This window comes from Hydra viridissima, unplaced genomic scaffold (assembly GCF_058129835.1).
Source record: "Hydra viridissima isolate aposymbiotic clone 2 unplaced genomic scaffold, HvirCarnegie_v1 scaffold_2, whole genome shotgun sequence".
Taxonomy (NCBI): domain Eukaryota; kingdom Metazoa; phylum Cnidaria; class Hydrozoa; order Anthoathecata; family Hydridae; genus Hydra; species Hydra viridissima.
The window spans coordinates 14,362,799-14,382,500 of NW_028324301.1; the positions used below are offsets into that span (position 1 = coordinate 14,362,799).

Below are 19,702 nucleotides of genomic sequence, written 5' to 3' on the forward strand. Positions count from 1 at the left end.
CTTTTTATGGAACATCATAAAGGCTCCTAAGAAAGAAGAAAGGAAAATAACTAATTGGCGTTTCTTTATTTCTTTTTTTTTTTTTTTTTTATTGAAAAAGAACAACTTTGGTTATTTTATTTATTGTAAAAGAGAAAAAAAAATTAAAAAAATAAAAACTTAATTAACAGCAAGAATAGTGTTTATCAATAATATATTCTTTTACTTGTTTTCATTTTAGGTAGAACTGACATTGGAATAGACTTTTCAGCTAACTTAATAATTGCATGTATTTTTTCAGATGAGCTGGTACAACTCTTAATTGCCATTTTATTGTTATCCAATTTTTATTTAAAGAAACAAAAATAAGGATGACCTCTTAATCTTAAATAATATTAACGAGCACTCATTAAATGTATGAAAAGACCTAGAAAAAATGTAAACACAAATCTTTAATGAATTTATTTTAGAAAGATATATAGGTAAAGCGCCTTAGGAGTATAGTGGACATTTAAGTCATTGCAAATATGCAAATAATTTAGTAGAATTGAAAGAACCCTTAAAAAATAATATTTTTGTGTAAATATTGTGAATGTAAATAAGTAGAGAGATGTTAAAGTCATCACGTTAAAAGAGTACATCATTTAATAATAATAAATCCTTAATTACCAGTTAGCTTTATGTATTTCAGTTTGAATTAATACCAACCATCAGTTGGATTAGACATTTTTTTCAGCAATGACTCCACATTCCTATTAGCCCAAAATACTTTGTCAATTTACCCAGTTTGATGGAAGATTCTGCTCAAATTCCTCTTATGAGCCTTCCTTTGCATATTTGAAGCAAACTGCTCTGGTCCAAGACACTTTGTTTGTCACACTCACATGATTTTTCAATATTTAAATTATTGTAGATCTGTTTATCTAATTCAAAAGAAAAAATTATTCTATAAAAAATAAAATTAGGAAAATATAATATTAAAATGAATAAATAAAAATATCAAAATAAATGTGTAAAAAATCCATCATTATAGGCTTCAAAGTTATTAATTTATTTTCTTATAACTAATATCACTAGTATTATCATTTACTTATTATTATTTATTATTATTATATTTATTGTGTTATTATCATTGTTTCTATTATTACTATAACAAATTTATCATAACATAATATGTGGGCGCTACTCCACTTTCTCCCCCCCCCCCCCTAATTTTATGATTGATTCTGATAGAGAATTTTATGCTGATTAAGAATCGTATAAAAACATGGGTCTCAAAATCAACGGAAAGTGCTCTAATCTGATGTTGAAAGTACAAAAATATACCACAAATCGCTAATATTCGCCATCTTGAATTCACTAACTTTACGGTTGATATTGTTTTTAACCGCAAAACATTGCCAGCCTGGTTTTTACTATAAGGAATTTTTTCTGGTTTAATATAGATAGCGATTCCACGGCTCAACGAAAAACATCTGACGTTTGACAAAAAACACGAAATTTTCTTTTTATTTTCTTTTCTCTTTTTATAACAAGTATTTATTTATGTTTTTTTGAAGAATAGATTCTAAGGATTTGTATACAGAAATTATGTATATATATATCTATATTCCTTCGCATATTTTATGACGTTTTTTATTTTTATTTTCGCGACGTAAGAATCATTGTATATGTTTATTTGAATTATAAAAAAATCGTCTGGAATGGCTTATATAGACGCGTAAGTTCTTTCCAGAGCTATCAGGCAGACGATCGAGTTATAAAGTTATAAAACGTGTCGCTCTTGCGAAATTGCGATTCCTTCTTATGAAATTTAGTTTTGTAACAGAATTTACGATTATTTTTTCGGTTATTTTTTTTTTTTTGTTATTAAAGAAAAAAATTAATTGGAAAGACAAACTTTCATGGAGTAATAAAAAAGGGCTTTCTTAATGTTCTTTGCAAAAAATGTTCTTAATAATTTTGTGTGGCTATGAAAATAGCCGTTTTTTGATTTACACAACCTTAGGCATGAATTATAATGTATGTTACGTTTGATGCACACAGGATGTCAAACAGGATATGCTGTTAAAACTTGATCCCAAAAGTGAAAAAACCGGTGTTCGGAAAATCTCTGCATCCACATAAACTCGGATAAATAATCAGCTACCATTTCGCGATTAGTTGGCCCCATCATTGATTTGAATTTTGCTTTTGCTCGACACCACATAGCTTCCACGTGATTTGTTGTTACACCTGTCTGTGGATCTACAAAGTTGAGGGTGTGGTTAACGGTACCATGTAAATATGCTGGAGCTTGCAAATCATTATATGCTCTCCACATGTCACTCCAGACAATAGAGCCAGGAAGTATCCATTGATGTATGATAGGAATTAATGTTGCAGCATCGCGGTTCTGGACAGGAACCAAAAAGCCTTTCTTCGTTGCAGGTTCATACCCACCAAATATCCACTGCTGCGGGATTATTCTACCAACTTGATATTTTCTTCGACAAAAAACAGATTCATCTATTTCAACAATGCACCCTGGACCGCCTATTGGATCAGGGTTATTGAGGAAATATGAGACGCAAATGTCTCTGCAAAATTGATTCCAATCAACAATGGTGCTGTCGTTTCCGATATTTAACTCTTGCCTTAAATCACTTATTGATAATCCCCGGCTCTTACCTGCACTTCTACTCCAAGCGTAAGTTAAGCCCAATATTTGCCACAATTGTAGGTGAGATTTCTCAAAGAAGCTGCCTTTTCTAATGTTAAAGGTTCTTTTGCAGCGCTTGACTGAACATCTCCAAATAACTTGATCAACTGACCCATTGTTTGTTTGCTGTGTGCAGGGCACGTTACATACACTACAATTCATGCTTTCAGCGAGTAAACCATAAGTTCTGCACCAGTGAATTGTAGCTTCGATATCGTATTTGAATTTTGCTCCTATTTCTGTCAAAGAAAGTGAGTCAAAAACGTCTATTGTTGGTCTTCGAAGAGCCATGATATGTAGATAAATGAAGAAGCAGAAAAACTATTCTGAAGCACTCCTTTTTATATGACAAACATAATGAAAATGAATTCACGGGGGGTTAACTTGAAGTTTTAAAAGAAAGTCAATAGTTTTAAAGAATTATTTTTATAATTAAAAAAATTTTATCTTGTTTTAAAGTGAATTGTAAAATATAATCAATGAAAGAATTTTTCAACTTATTTGACAAAAGTTTTAAAAGACACTCAAGCTAACAAACTAAGAATCCAGTTGAAGCAAATTGACGCGATAAGAGTAAATGCCATTGAATTTCATTACCTGGTAAGAGAAAAAAAATGCGGTCAATACACCTGATTATGAAACTTAACGCACCGGTTCTTTGTTCTTTTATTCGAAATCTTTTATATAAAAAATAAAAACCAGGCTGTTGATACTTTGAAAGGATAACTTTTAAACAAAAAAAAATCACTTTTCAAGATGGCGAATATTAGCGATTTGTGGTATATTTTTGTACTTTCGACATCAGATTAGAGCACTTTCCGTTGATTTTGAGACCCATGTTTTTATACGATTCTTAATCAGCATAAAATTCTCTATCAGAATCAATCATAAAATTAGGAGGGGGGGGGAGAAAGTGGAGTAGCGCCTAATATGTGTGTGTGTATACATGAAAATATATAAACATCAATAAATACGAGTTCTCTCAATACTAATTTATCGTTATTATCGTTATAGCATTTTCAGCTTTAATTACAAACCAAAAAAAGGCGCTACTCCACTTTCTCCCCTTCTTTTGTAGCGCTTGACTGGAGATGTCCAGTCAAGCGCTACAAAAGAACCTTCAACATTAGAAAAGGCAGCTTCTTTGAGAAATCTCACCTACAATTGTGGCAAATATTGGGCTTAACTTACGCTTGGAGTAGAAGTGCAGGTAAGAGCCGGGGATTATCAATAAGTGATTTAAGGCAAGAGTTAAATATCGGAAACGACAGCACCATTGTTGATTGGAATCAATTTTGCAGAGACATTTGCGTCTCATATTTCCTCAATAACCCTGATCCCATAGGCGGTCCAGGGTGCATTGTTGAAATAGATGAATCTGTTTTTTGTCGAAGAAAATATCAAGTTGGTAGAATAATCCCGCAGCAGTGGATATTTGGTGGGTATGAACCTGCAACGAAGAAAGGCTTTTTGGTTCCTGTCCAGAATCGCGATGCTGCAACATTAATTCCTATCATACATCAATGGATACTTCCTGGCTCTATTGTCTGGAGTGATATGGGGGCATCCATAAAGTACGTACGCAGGTATGGGGGGAGGGGGGTTTACCAAAAAACGTACAAATGCGTACAAGGGGAGGGGGGGGGTTTCAAGACAGCGAGTACGTACGCGGTTTGACTATCTTTCTCTGGAGATATTTTTAAAACTTGATCCGTACAAAAAGCTATGAACTTTTCGAATGTAAAAAATCTTTTTTTTTTAATACGCAACCTGGTTTTTATCTTTTCAATTAAAACGTTACAACAAGTTAATTTTTTATTATTTTAAATTAATATTTTATTATTAACTTTTTATTAACAATGTAATACTTCAAATTATTGTTAAAGTTTTAATGTATTTTTTCTTATTATAAAAAACAATTATTTTTAAAAACAGAAATTTTAATGCTAATAGAAACCAACACCTTTCATTGCGAAATGTGATTGCAATTAATTTGAGTCAAGTTATTTTTTTTACGTTCTTCGCTTTAACGACAAATAAACGATTAAATCGTTTATTTCCAAATAAACAAAAACTTTTATCTTTCCATTCAAATAACTGAATACGTTGCAACAAAAAAAAACTGCTTATTTCCAAGATGTCAAACGAATTTGTTGGGAACGAGAAAAAGTATCTTCAACTCCTTGAGTTATATAAGAAAGCATATTCAACACTTGAAAAACAAAAGCAGTATCAGCACGCACAGGAATTGTGGAAAATAGTAAAATATGATCAGTCTTTGTATGAAAAAAAAGTAAACGAATTAAAAGTGAAAGCAACAAAGTCAAAAGGATCAATCATGTCATTCTGGGGAAATGCTTTATCACCGCCTAGCAAAAAGAAAAAAGATATCCACCCAGTGCCGTCTTCGTCAAATAAAATACAAAGTTTTCCGAACGCAACTACGACAGAACCTGAAAGGATTGAACTTAGTAAGCCATTTTTTGTGATAATTTACAAACTTTTTCTCTCGTGATTTTCTATATATTGAATTCAACCGAATTGGTAATTAAACTACCTTGTACGACTATATTGCAATCGCATAGTTTTATTCATCATAACTGGAGATCTTGACCAATTTCTCTACATCCAATCTCTATAACTGTCAAGAATTTATAAAAGTTTATTTTTGGGTATTTCCTAATTTAGATTTAACATCAAGCGAGAAGGAAAGAGCAAATCCGGCGCAAGTTAAAAGTCGGAAGAAAATCTCAGATCTTGAATCACAGCTTTCATCCTTGATAATCTTACGCGATTCTGGTTTGTCTACTGTAACGAGGAAACAATTAGACAATGTGAAAGAAAGCATAAGAAGAGAAAAAACAAACTTGGACAGGTAAATGTTAAGCGATATATCGAATAGAGCTTAGAAGTATAGAAAGACGTCTTGGCCATAAAAACCCAACTTTTAAGCAGGCAGCAACTTTCAAAATTTTGTTTTTCAAATTGTCAATAAGAATTTCTAATTGAGTATTTACAAAGTTCGCAGAATCCAGGTAACCTTAAGTATAGAAAGTTTTATAACGGAATCAAAGATTTGTGTAATATTTTGTTTTCAGATTGATTCGTGAATCGGCACGACAAAGAAAACGGAGACAAAAACTTAAAGAGGGCATCGAAACAGTTTGTCAAAACAACCCTGAAGTATCAAGTGCTTTGAAACAGTTTATGCAAAACCATCCTGGACGACCACGGCTCGAAATTGATCAACCAGAACTTTTATCAACAATCATAAAGGTTGTGCAAAGTTCATCAGCAGCTGACGAGCGTCGAAGAACAGAATGTCTTCGCAGTGTCTCCACTTTGGATGATCTTCAGAAAGAGCTGACGAAAATAGGCTTCAACTTGAGTAGAAGTGGTTTGTACCTTCGTCTTTTACCACGACGTGAAAACACTTCTGAAGGAAAAAAGCATGTCAACACAGTTCCAGTGAAGCTACTACGTCCAGAAAATTCACTGCGAAATAGAAATGATGATAGAATGTTTGCCAAATCTTTTATTGATGACATTTTTGAAGTTTGCAAATTGTTTGGACCAAAAGCTGTGCTTTTCATGTCCAATGATGATAAAGCCAGGGTACCGTTGGGTCTTACTGCTGCAAGCCTTCAAGCGCCGTTGCTGATGCATATGGAATACAAGGTCAAACTTATGGATCATGACTTTGTCGTTGGCCCACAGCACAAGTTAATCCCATCGGTGTATGGCATATGCGAAGTTAACAATAATGGAAATGTATCCTACAGTGGAGACACTTTCATACGCATAAGAAGTGGGAAACACGATACATCGAATGCTTTTACACATGCTTTTGATGTTAGGGAGCTTTTTGAAACCAAGTTGGTTAGACGTAAACCAATTATGTTAATGGAGACTGATGGAGCTCAAGATGAAGCACCACGCTTCCCTAAAACGTTAGCAACTGCTGTTGATCTCTTCCGCTTGCTGGATTTAGATGTCTTGCTTCATGGTGTGAATGCAGCTGGGCTTTCAGCCTTCAACCCCATTGAAAGAAGAATGGCACCTCTTTCTTGTGATTTGGCTGGAATAGTTCTTCCCCATGATTATTTTGGCAATCACCTTGATTCTTCTGGGAAGACAATTAACCAAGAACTGGAGGTAGAAAATTTTCAAAAAGCGGCTGACGTTTTATCCCAAGTTTGGGAGAAAACCGTCATCGACGGTTACCATGTTAATTGCCGGGCAGTACCAGTTGGAAAAGCATATAAACCGCCGAATCCTGATCCTGTTTGGGTAGAGAAACATTGCCAGCAATCGCGTTATTGTCTACAAATTGTGAAATGCCAGGACAAGTTATGTTGTTCATCGTTTGAAACAAATTGGCTGAATACCATCCCCCAACGTTTCATTCCATTTCCGGCCATCTACGAGTACTGCGAGAATGGTTACAAAGCGATGGAACCATCTCGATATTTTAAATACGTATCAAACCATTCAAACTTTGCACCTCTGACGCATAGGCTTTTGCTACAAGACATACCTACAGAAGGCTTAAAGTACAAAATTATACCATTTGATCTGTATTGTCCTTCATTGGAAAAAAAGCTTCTAAACGGAATTTGCGACAAATGCAATAAATACTGGCCGAGCAAGGCAGCAATGAAACGGCACAAGAAAGCACACAACAAACAAAAGATAAAGATTGATATGGAGAGTGATTTAAGTGAAAGTGAAGAAGTCAGTGAGAAGATTACTAATGAAAGATTAGAAGCAGAGTTCATGCCTGTTTTCCATAACATTTTCAATTTATTTAAGTCACCATTTGTGGAAATATAAATAGCTAAGTTAAAAATACTCGCAACACGAATCCTTTCTAAATCATTTTTCTTTCCTTTCGTTAATAACTGCCCATTTTTTAGTTAAGTACAGAAAAATCTCTAACTAAAAATGTTGATCTTCTTTGTATTTAATGTTTTGAAAACTTTTTTTTTTTGGGTGGGTGGGTGGGGAGGTCATACTTTTTTAATAAATAACGCGTACGTACGCAGAGGGGGAGGGGGTGGTTAAAAGCGTACAAGTGCGTACAAGGGGGGAGGGGGTGTCCAAAAGCATTAGTTTTACTGCGTACGTAATTTATGGACGTCCCCTATGTGGGCAGCATATAATGATTTGCAAGCTTCTGCATATTTACATGGTACCGTTAACCACACCCTCAACTTTGTAGATCCACAGACAGGTGTAACAACAAATCACGTGGAAGCTATGTGGTGTCGAGCAAAAGCAAAATTCAAATCAATGATGGGGCCAACTAATCGCGAAATGGTAGCTGATTATTTATCCGAGTTTATGTGGATGCAGAGATTTTCCGAACATCGGTTTTTACACTTTTGGAATCAAGTTTTAACAGCATATCCTGTTTGATATCCTGTGTGCATCAAACGTAACATACATTATAATTCATGCCTAAGGTTGTGTAAATCAAAAAACGGCTATTCTCATAGCCACACAAAATTGTTAAGAACATTTTTTGCAAAGAACATTAAGAAAGCCCTTTTTTATTACTCTATTAAAGTTTGTCTTTCCAATTAATTTTTTTCTTTAATAACAAAAAAAAAAATTAATCAAAAAAATAATCGTAAATTCTGTTATAAAACTAAAATTTATAAGAAGGAATCGCAATTTTGCAAGAGCGACACGTTTTATAACTTTATAACTCGATCGTCTGCCTGATAGCTCTAGAAAGAACTTACGCGTCTATATAAGCCATTCCAGACGATTTTTTTGTAATTCAAATAAACATATACAATAATTCTTACGTCGCGAAAATCAAAATAAAAAACGTCATAAAATATGCGAAGGAATATATATATATATATATATATATTTAAGAAAAAAGCTTGAAGCGGGAACATTTTTTTAAAACGAAGCTTTTGGAGGTTAGGATTCCTTAGTACCAAAACACATCTAATTTTTATAAAACTTTCCGTATATATTAAAAAAGGGATGAGGAATCTAATGGAATGTGGACACTTTTTAACTTTTATACATAAATTTTTAGTTCATAGCGTTTCAAAACTTCAAGGTTATTTTTTTTTTAAAAAAAAAGTTTTTTTTAAAAGTGTTCAGGTGGAAATTGCAAGTTTAGTCTTTCCTCTTTTTATAACAAGTATTTATTTATGTTTTCTTGAAGAATAGATTCTAAGGATTTGTATATAGAAATTATGTATGTATATATATATAAATATAAATATATATATATATATATATATATATATATACATACATAATTTCTATATACAAATCCTTAGAATCTATTCTTCAAGAAAACATAAATAAATACTTGTTATAAAAAGAGGAAAGACTAAACTTGCAATTTCCACCTGAACACTTTTAAAAAAAACTTTTTTTTTAAAAAAAAAATAACCTTGAAGTTTTGAAACGCTATGAACTAAAAATTTATGTATAAAAGTTAAAAAGTGTCCACATTCCATTAGATTCCTCATCCCTTTTTTAATATATACGGAAAGTTTTATAAAAATTAGATGTGTTTTGGTACTAAGGAATCCTAACCTCCAAAAGCTTCGTTTTAAAAAAATGTTCCCGCTTCAAGCTTTTTTCTTAAAAGTGGTCTTAAGATATGGATAAAATTTAAATGAAGCCATATAATCCATAGTACTTTCTATATTTTGCTGGAAAGAGGTTGAGTAACACTAATTGATTCAAAAAACCTCAAGGTGTTTGCTTAAGCATACAAAAAGATATAAGAGAGTAAAGTTCATGAAAATTTCGTGTGTTTTGTCAAACGTCAAATGTTTTTCGTTGCGCTAAGGAATCGCTATCTATATTAAACCAGAAACAATTCCTCATAGTAAAAACCAGACTGGCAATGTTTTGCGGTTAAAAACAATATCAACTGTAAAGTTAGTGAATTCAAGATGGCGAATATTAGCGATTTGTGGTATATTTTTGTACTTTCAACTACAGAATAGAGCACTTTCCGTTGATTTTAAGACCCATGTTTTTATACGATTCTTAATCAGCATAAAATTCTCTATCAGAATTAATCATAAAATAAGGGGGGGGGGGGGGGGAGAGAACGTGGAGTAGCGCCTCAAAAAAATATGTTTGTAATTAAAGCTGTGTAAGATAAAAACATGAATTATTTTCAATAATCATTACTAGTATTAAAATTGCATTAGAGTTAAAGTTACTCATGACGAAAACTCAAATATTCTCCATTTTTTCATGGCGATGACGAATTTAAACAACAATTTAAATGTTGCAATTAAAGACCTGGTTTTTATTTCTTGATTGTTAAATCGCTTTTTTTGGAATGATTAACATTAGAATGAACTGTTTAAAATTTAAAAATTTAAGCAGCGGCAAAAACCATGTTTAATTTCTAAATTATTACTTTCCACTTTGAAAATTAGCCATCTCGTTGAAAAAATGGCGAATATTAGCGTTTTCGTCATGAGTAACTTTAACTCTAATGCAATTTTAATACTAGTAATGATTATTGAAAATAATTCATGTTTTTATCTTACACAGCTTTAATTACAAACATATTTTTTTGAGGCGCTACTCCACGTTCTCTCCCCCCCCCCCCCCTAATTTTATGATTAATTCTGATAGAGAATTTTATGCTGATTAAGAATCGTATAAAAACATGGGTCTCAAAATCAGATAACAATTTGTGCAACACCAGTAATTTTAGAAAAAATGTGGATGTACAGGATACATATATCATACACAATAACGTAAAAAACAATTTAAAGCAACATAAAATATTAGTTATCATTGTGTCCAACAATAACATACATAATAATAAACAATATTTGCAATAATAAACAATGAAAATATACGGATTAAATAAAAAAAGGACATTTTACTATATTGGATGGGAAATAATTGATGTGGTAATCGAAACGTATAAAATTAAAAGTGTAATATATAAAGAGAACTAAAGAAAACAAATTAATTAATCTACGATAGCACCTGGTTGCGGTAATAAGCAAACGCAAAACTTAAAACAAAATTGTTGTCAAGAAAAATCGTACGAACGTTAATGAAGACATTATAGTGTTCATAACGACAAGACTTAGCGAAGTCAAAAGTGTCTAGTACCATAGAATAGAAAAATCTAATCAATATGAAACGAAAAACGTATGCTGTATTCAGTTAAAGGTGCAATTTTTCCTATAAAAAATTTAATATTATATAAAATGTGGATCTTTTGAAAATTGGGGGGGGGGGGATGCGTACGCACCCTACGCACCCCACCCCCACCCCTGCGTACGGGCCTGTTAGAGTACATCAAGTTGGTCTAAAAGTATTGTTTCTTATAAGGGTCTGCGTATCGTTATTATTTTGAACCGATAACGATATGAAACGATAACGATATTAAACGATATGAGTTTGTCTATGAAACGATAATATCGGTTTAGTTATCGTTCGAACCGATAACCAAACGGTAACTTATCGGTTGAAACGATATTATCAGCTTTTTTTATCGGTTTATCGGAATACATAAAAATAACGAGAATACCGATATTTATCGGTATAATAACGATATTTTTTACAATATTCCAACTTTTTTTTTTTTAAAATGCCAAATTTTAGTTCAAATATATAATAAATCTTCAAGTCGAGTCAAGATGTCGTTTTGCCTATCTTTACCGGTTTTACAAGTTAATCCTTCCCATTTGTATATATTATCTAGATTTCTAACTTCACAAAAATTCTGTAAAGAAAAAGTGAAGCAACACTGTTCTCCAAAATGAACCCCAGGTTGAAACTCTCCCCACTCCTGATTTTTTTACATTTAATCAATCATATGCATTAGTAAACACAATATATGTTGTCAAAAAAATCTGAACTAAGTGCTAAATATGTATACTTCCAAAATTAAAACGCATAATTTTTGGCTTTTTTTTTCCAAAGTTATATATATATAGATCAAAGTTATATATATATATAGATCAAAGTACCTTTGATATACTCTCTAGCCAGTGTGTGTGTGTGTGTGTGTGTATGTGTGTGTGTGTATATATATATATATATATATATATATATATATATATATATATATATATATATATATATATATATGTATTAACACAAACACATAAATATTGATATTATATAATAAACTTCAGGTAGAATAATGTATTTGATAAAAAGAATGTATTTCAGGTAAATAGGAGTACTATTAGACGAACCTCTGATATGTATCCAGACAAATAATTAGCCAGGGTCAAATACTTTAAATGTAGCTGAAAAAATCTGTGGACTCTGCTATTTAAATCTTAGTATAGATTATTTATATTTATGATTTTATAATTTAAAAATAAGGTTTAAAATAAGATCAGTTAAAACATTTTTTATCTTTATGTTATTTTATAGTTTGATTCAATATATTTTTTACTGTTTTTACTTATTTCAAAAACTGTTATAAAATTCTTAATATTAATTTTAGAGGAGTTTCTCATGATTGTTGCAAAAGTAAAGCTGTAACCAATATTGTAGATATTAGTGAATCACTTGGAGATAAACATGCAGAACAAGTAGCCTCTGGATTGTTAAAGCATAAAATGGAGAGTGAAAGCATTTTAAGTGTAGAGTAGTTCAAGATGTCTACAGGTGGAAATCTTCTCTCTGTTACAGTTGGGGTAAATGAAATTAGGTCAAAAAAAAAGAAAGAAAATCATATCTTGTTCAAAAATATTATGGAGCTATCAAATGCATTAGAACTCTCTAAAAATAAAACCAAAAAATCATGTTCTACTTTACACAGGAATCTAACAAGTGCTGTAGAACCAATTATTAATGTTAAAATGACTGAATTGCAGGAAACTCTGAATATCTTTAAATGGTGGTCAAAACTTCTTAAAAGTTATTATTAATGTTTTCAATCCAAAAAATCATTATTCTTCCTTTGAAATATATGAAGATTCTGGTGTCAAGGAATGCTATTTTCTTGCCATTGTGGAGATGGTCTTAGAGGATAATGGCAATCTCCAAAAATTATTGGCACTTCTTCAACTTGAAGTAAACTTCAGTATGCCATTTGACCTAAAGTGTGCAAATAGTGTTTTTAGAACTTTCAAGTCACTCTGGTAAATATGCCTGTCTGTATTGTGAAGGAGAATGCTCCCTTGAAGCAGGGAAACTAAGAATGTTGGGCTCCATAGACTTACGTTATGATCAATATGTATATGGTGGAAAAGAAAGATTGAAAATGCAGGAATACAAAAATGTAAGAAATCCTCATTTCATTTACTTAAAAGAAGATCAAGAAACTTTTCTTGAACAAATTGTTCCTCCACCTGAGCTTCACATTATAGGAGTTGTGGATAAACTTTGTACTTAGCTTTAATATGTTTGGTCAGCTTTTCAAAGCTGGTTGAAAACACATTACATATTAATGAGAGGGTATCATGGTGTAGGTTTAGATGGAAACAATGATAATTGATTTATGCCCCTGTTAGATATTTTGGAGAGGGGTTTTACCTTAAAAATCAATATTTTACCAATAATTGTTTGCGTAAGTTTTCATTAGTGAAATCAGCTGTGTTTGGTTAGGAAATGGGTACAGATATTTCTGTTAAAATTGAAGATTTCAAAAGTTCATTTTCTTAACTATGTACAAAAGTTGTATTTGGCTATGACTTAACAGTTTAATGGAAAATACATATTTTAGTGTGTCACATTCTCACCTTAGTAGATTGCAATAATATTAGCTTAGGTAGCTATGCAGAACAATATGGTGAATCAGTTCATCACAAATTTAAAAAAACTTTAATGAACTATAAAAGAAACATAGGACAAAAAAGTTATGGAGAAAAGCTAAAATCTGCTGTGGTAAATTTTTAATTTAAACAAGCATTAACTTAAATATCATTTGTGATACAGATGTATTTATATTATGGTTTTTTTGTAAATGAAATAAATAAATATTAATGGGTTATTTTGACTACCATAATGGCTGACTTTATTAAAACTTTGGAAGAAAAAAAGCCAAAAATTATGCGCTTTAATTTTGGAAGTATACATATTTAGCACTTAGTTCAGATTTTTTTGACAACATATATTGTGTTTACTAATGCATATGATTGATTAAATGTAAAAAAATCAGGAGTGGGGAGAGTTTCAACCTGGGGTTCATTTTGGAGAACAGTGTTGCTTCACTTTTTCTTTACAAAATTTTTGTGAAGTTAGAAATCTAGATAATATATACAAATGGGAAGGATTAACTTGTAAAACCGGTAAAGATAGGCAAAACGACATCTTGACTCGACTTGAAGATTTATTATATATTTGAACTAAAATTTGGCATTTAAAAAAAAAAAAAATTGGAATATTGTAAAAAATATCGTTATTATACCGATAAATATTGGTATTATCGTTATTTTTATGTATTCCGATAAACCGATAAAAAAAGCCGATAATATCGTTTCAACCGATAAGTTATCGTTTGGTTATCGTTTCAAACGATAAGTTATCGTTTCATAGGCAATCTCATATCGTTTGATATCGTTATCATTTTATATTGTTATCGGTTCAAAATATCGGTTCATACCGATATACCGATAACAATACGCAGACCCTTAGTTTCTTATACGTTTTCTCATTTTTAAACGAAGATCTTTCTTTATCTGTAAAAAAAAGTAAGCGAATGCGAAAGTAAAATTCCAACGTTGAAATTTCAACCTTGCTTCGACGTTGACATGACGTTGTTTGCTTGCTGGGTAGTAAGTATTATTGATTAAAGAAATGTTTTTACCTGTTTATCATGTTTTTAACACTTTTCTTTCCATTGTTACCGCCAATGGAAGATAGCTGCCTCACCTGATGTAAAAATAGAATACAAAATAATATCTCTATGAACAATGTGACGATCTTGCACAATAGAAGATTTAAATTTTCAATGGACACTATTGGTAATATCCACTTAATACCCAAGGTATAGATAACATCCACCCAATGACTTTAATCAATAGTACATTTAAATGAAAAATAACTTACAAACTTAAAAACTCTTTTGTCAGCTCCAAGTTTTCAATCAAATTCATATAGAACATTAATATTATCAAATTGTGTTAATATCTCTCTTGCAGCATCTTTCATCCCGGTGAAATTAATTACATCTAACTTTTTAAAAACTTCATCCATTTGCGAGGTAATTTGGTCCAACTTCTGTATCCTAAGTTGAAAACAAGCAGTATTTATAAATTACTTAAAGTGTTAAGTAATTAATTAATTGCTTAATGTGTTAAATTTCAAGTATGTCAACCTGGGTCTCAAAAGAAGTGAGATTGTATAAAAATTATAAAAAAATTATTATTTTAAATAAACCTACCATTACCTTTAAAATTTTTTGAGCCTTTAAAATTACCTTTAAAATTTTTTTAAAATTTTTAATTAAATTGTTCCAAGCACATGCAGAATCTCTTCTATTGCAATTCATGTAGGTTTATATACTAATAGTGGAATAATTGTTTAATGTTGGTTTGAGTCTGGAAAAACCTCCACATATAGAAGAGGTAGAAGTTGACTTAAAGGGCATTTGTATGTTGACTGATAAAGTAGTGAGTCCAGAATATCCACCAGGTATAGAAGAGGTTGCAGTATAACCTTTAAAAACCAATTTAACATTTAAAAAGTTTAATATAAAACTTACTGTAGTGAACAGCATTAATATGTTATTTTGAAGATCTAAAAATTAATTTAAATGATTTAAAATAAGAATTAAGATAATAGCACTAAGGGAAAAGGTACCAGATGATACTTTTTGACTTGATTAATTCCTTATTGCTTTTTGTGGAATATCATGAAGGTTTCTAAGAAAGAAGGATGGAAAATAACTAATTGCTGTTTCTACTTTTTTTTGTATTAAAAAAGAACAAACTGGGTTATTTTATGTTCTTTTTTATTGTAAAAAAAAACAACAAACAAACAAAAAGAAATCTTAATTAACTGCAAGAATAATGTTATCAATAATACATTCTTTTTACTTGTTTTCATTTTAGGTAGAACTGGCATTGAAATAGACTTTTCTGCTAATTTAATATTTGCATGTCTTTTTTCAGATTTAAATATAAGTTTTTAAAAGAACAGTCTACAATGTTTCAATACCTATGTGGTTTATCAATAACACAATTTCAATTTATTTTAGAATGTGTTACTCCTTATACTCATTTAATACCATATCCAGAAAGTGAAGTTAATGCACTGAGCCATAGAACTACTGATAAAGCAACAGAATTATTATCTGTTCTAACCATATGTAGGCATGGACTACATCAAGAGGTAATGGCCTATATAATAATATAAGTCAAGTCAACAATGCAAAGAATTTTTATTGAATGGGTAATATTTTTAGCTACTATATTTAATGAGGTAGATTTGAAACCTGCATCTGAATTTTTGCTTAAAAAAATGCCCAAAAGTTTTATTGAAATAGGACATGGTCTGACAGACCTTGTAGTAGATGCAACAGAGTTCAAATTGCAAAGTGCATCAAATTTTGATTAAATTCTCTGATGTTTTCCAATTATAAAAATACTCAAACTGGCAAAGCTTTGATTGGCATTTCTCCTTATGGTGGAGGAATTTTATTCAGTGAAATTTACCCAGGATCAATCTCAGACTCAGAAATTACTGAAAAGTCAAATGCTACTTTATATGTTAAAGAATAACATGAAATAATGAGTGATCGTGGATTTTTAATTCAAGATTTTGGTGCAAAAGAAAGGCATCTTGTTAAATAGACCAAAGTAAAAAGATAGAAGTCAATTTTCTAAACAAGATATTGCTAAAAATTGATATTGTCGCAACATGCATTCATGTTGAGCGTTTTATAGGAAGAATACGTAACTGGGGTATCATGAACACTGTTTGGCCAATAAATCAAATTGATATTTTATCATCTACATAGCAAATTTTAGGCCATATTGTTAATTTAACAATGGAACCAATAGGTCCTAAAAAATAATTATTTGATTTCTCATGTATATGTAATTTATTTATAAAAATAAACCTTAATACAAGTGAAAAAATTAAACTGTTAAAATGTTAAAATTGTTTTCATGTCTAAAATTTATGACGGGCACAAACTTTGAGAACTTTTTTATAAATTTTCTAAATGGTTTTAACATAACAAAATCAGGTACATAACCAATTATATTTTTTCCAAAACTGAGTAGATCCTTGATTTTAAGATGATTCCATGTTTATTTTCTTCCTTTCATATATTGCATCTACTATTTCTTTAATAATTAATAAAAAGGTGTTATTTCCCTCAACTAAAAAACATTTTGATGTTTTTTAGTTGAGCGAAATAACACCTTGGTCTCAGGATGGAAAGATTGTGAAACACAAAAGTCTGCACCTATACACTCAATCTGTAGCTGACATGAACATAATATTGAGGGAAATCTGCTAATGTTGCTATTGGCCCAACACAACCTGCTGCTCGAGTTTTCACTTCTAATAAAATGCCTGACGGACCTAATCCATCAGGACTACAACCATATTTATTGTCAATTAAGCTATCGAATTAATCGAATACAATCTACATCGAATTAATTTCGAGAGCAGGCCTCTGAAATGAATTTGCCTAATTCGCCATTTTTTCAACGGGATGATGAATTTTCAGTGAAAGTAATTATTGAGTTTAATATTGAGTTTAGAAAACATTAAGTTGTACTAAAAGTATTGTTTCTTGTACTCTTTCTTATTTTTAAACGACCATCTTTCTTAATCTGTAATAAAAATAGGGGGAGGCGAAAGTAAAATAGCGCCGAAAATTCCAACGTTGAAATTTCAACCTTGCTTAGACGTTGACACAAACTTGGTTTGTAAGGCGTATCGTTTCATTTCCATATCGTTATAATACCGATATGATAATGGAAAAAGAAAAAGTATCATCGGAATGATTACGATGTAATATCGTTATAAATATTTTAACCGGTATTGTAGTTAGTTTTAATCTCGGTATATACTGAAACTCTTGTCATTCCGATGATTTTTTTTCCCGGTATCATATCGGAATGATAACGATATGGAAATGAAACGATACGCAGACCCTTATTTATTATCGTTTGCTTGTTGGGTTAACAAAAAACCTTGTCACCTATAAAGTTTAAATATTTCTCTAATGTTGTTTTGATGTTCCCAAACTTGCTCTGAACTCTAAAAATTAAAATTGCACGCCCTTCAAGCTCAATTAAAATATTTTCTTTATTAATTTTAATATAACTCAATATTATACATATTAAAAACATTTTTTAATTGAGGTTTTTTTTAAGTTATGTTAATTCATTTATTGAATTTTAAGAAAAAACCGGAGATTCATTTACACTAAATAACTACATTAAAAACCGGAGATTCATTAAAAACCGGAGATTCATTTACACTAAATAACTACAGACCAATCTCAGTTCTACCTGTATTTTCAAAACTTTTGGAGAGAGTAATATACAATAAACTGTATAAATATCTAACAAATAACAAAATCCTAAATGAAAAACAGTTTGGCTTCCAAAAGCAACATTCAACCGAACACGCAATTCTAGATCTTATTAATAATATAAATAACTCCTTTGAAAACAAAAAATACGTCCTTGGAGTCTTTGTTGATTTATCTAAGGCGTTTGACACAGTAGATCACGCTATTTTAATTAGGAAAATGGAAAAATATGGGATAAAAGGTGTTGCACTAAACTGGTTCAAAAACTTTTTACTAGACAGAAAACAATGCGTTATTGCTCATAAAAAAAAAGCTTCAAAATTACTCAAAATAAAATACGGTGTCCCCCAAGGTTCCATTCTTGCACCTCTCTTGTTTTTAATATACATAAACGATCTTCCTAAAGCCTCGAGTAAATTGGATGTCATAATGTTCGCAGACGACACTAATTTATTTTATGCATCCTCATCTATTACAGAACTTTATGAAACTACAAATACTGAACTTGAAAAAATAAACAGTTGGTTAAAATCTAACAAATTATCGCTAAACACAGAAAAAACCAAATACATTCTTTTTCATCCTAACTTTATAAAAATACCTTCCGATTTACCTTCGTTAAATATAGATAATAAAGAAATAGAGAGAACCCGAGCAACTAAATTTCTAGGGATACTTATTGATGAGAACATCTCTTGGAAATCACATATAGATATTTTAAATACTAAAATATCAAAAAACATTGGTATCCTTTACAAAGCAAGTTCTATACTGTCTCCTGATAATTTAAAGTTCTTATACTTCTCGTTCATACAAAGCTACTACATATACGCTAATGTTGCATGGGCGAGTACACATAGATCCAAACTAACCACACTATATCGAAAACAAAAACATGCTGCAAGAATAGTTTTTAATAAGGATAGACTCTCGCATGCTGAGCCACTATTAAAAAATTTGAAAGCATTAAATGTATATCAAATCAATATATTCCAAAATTTGTTATTTATGCTCAAATATAAACTTGGACTTGTTCCTTCTCACTTTTCAAAGAATTTCTTTCAAAATAGCAACAATAGATACCATACCAGAGGAACGGGAAACTTCAAAGTACCTTTCCAAAAAACTACTCTCTCGCGCTTTTCTATTTCGTACCGTGGTCCTTGTCTATATAACAAATTAGTATCCAAAAATACCCAACTGGAAAAATCGAATAACTTAAATACTCTGAAAACATTATTAAAAGATCTTATTTTAAACACTAACAACTTTATGAACTTTTATTAAGCCTAAAACATTCAAAACTATATATAAAACTAACTTTGTTCCGAAACCAATATCAACTCTAATAACTCTAAAAACTGTAAATAACTCAAAAACAAACAACAACAACAACAGTAATAAATTATATTATTTATCAACACTAATAAATAAATAAATTTTTATTTATCAACACTATATATTAAAAAACGACTTTATATTACCTATTTAGCAAATCGTGTACCTACTTATATTTATGTGTATTGTAATAAAATTAAAAAATTAAAAAAAAA

At 30.7% G+C, this 19,702-nt stretch overlaps 1 protein-coding gene, 2 long non-coding RNA genes and 2 pseudogenes across 4 annotated transcripts in view; 3 read left to right on the plus strand and 2 right to left on the minus strand.

The window, feature by feature from the left end:
- Positions 1–780: 780 nt before the first annotated feature.
- LOC149892110 (uncharacterized) lies at positions 781–14,827 on the minus strand. Its single transcript, XR_016450048.1, has 3 exons — positions 14,705–14,827; positions 14,463–14,527; positions 781–902 (listed from the first exon to the last, which is right to left on the minus strand). It is a non-coding gene; the product is annotated as an uncharacterized LOC149892110 (long non-coding RNA).
- LOC149892111 (uncharacterized) lies at positions 4,650–7,544 on the plus strand. Its single transcript, XM_090079581.1, has 3 exons — positions 4,650–5,151; positions 5,369–5,555; positions 5,779–7,544. The coding sequence occupies exons 1-3, from the start codon at positions 4,818–4,820 to the stop codon at positions 7,511–7,513; spliced, it is 2,256 nt and encodes a 751-aa protein (XP_089935707.1). The 5' UTR covers positions 4,650–4,817; the 3' UTR covers positions 7,514–7,544.
- On the plus strand, positions 12,100–13,191 carry LOC149892112 (uncharacterized; annotated as a pseudogene).
- Positions 14,828–15,186: 359 nt separating the features above from the next.
- Positions 15,187–19,702, minus strand: part of LOC149892113 (uncharacterized) — a 5,807-nt gene continuing 1,291 nt past the window's right edge. The window contains exons 1-3 of one of the 2 annotated variants that reach the window (XR_016450049.1): positions 17,070–17,193; positions 15,458–15,519; positions 15,187–15,313 (exon numbers count right to left, since the gene is read on the minus strand). This is a non-coding gene — a long non-coding RNA (uncharacterized LOC149892113). Of the gene's footprint in view, positions 15,314–15,457; positions 15,520–17,069; positions 17,194–19,702 lie in introns of those variants that run through there. The other variant, XR_016450050.1, reaches the window with a different exon arrangement.
- On the plus strand, positions 15,787–16,728 carry LOC149892114 (uncharacterized; annotated as a pseudogene).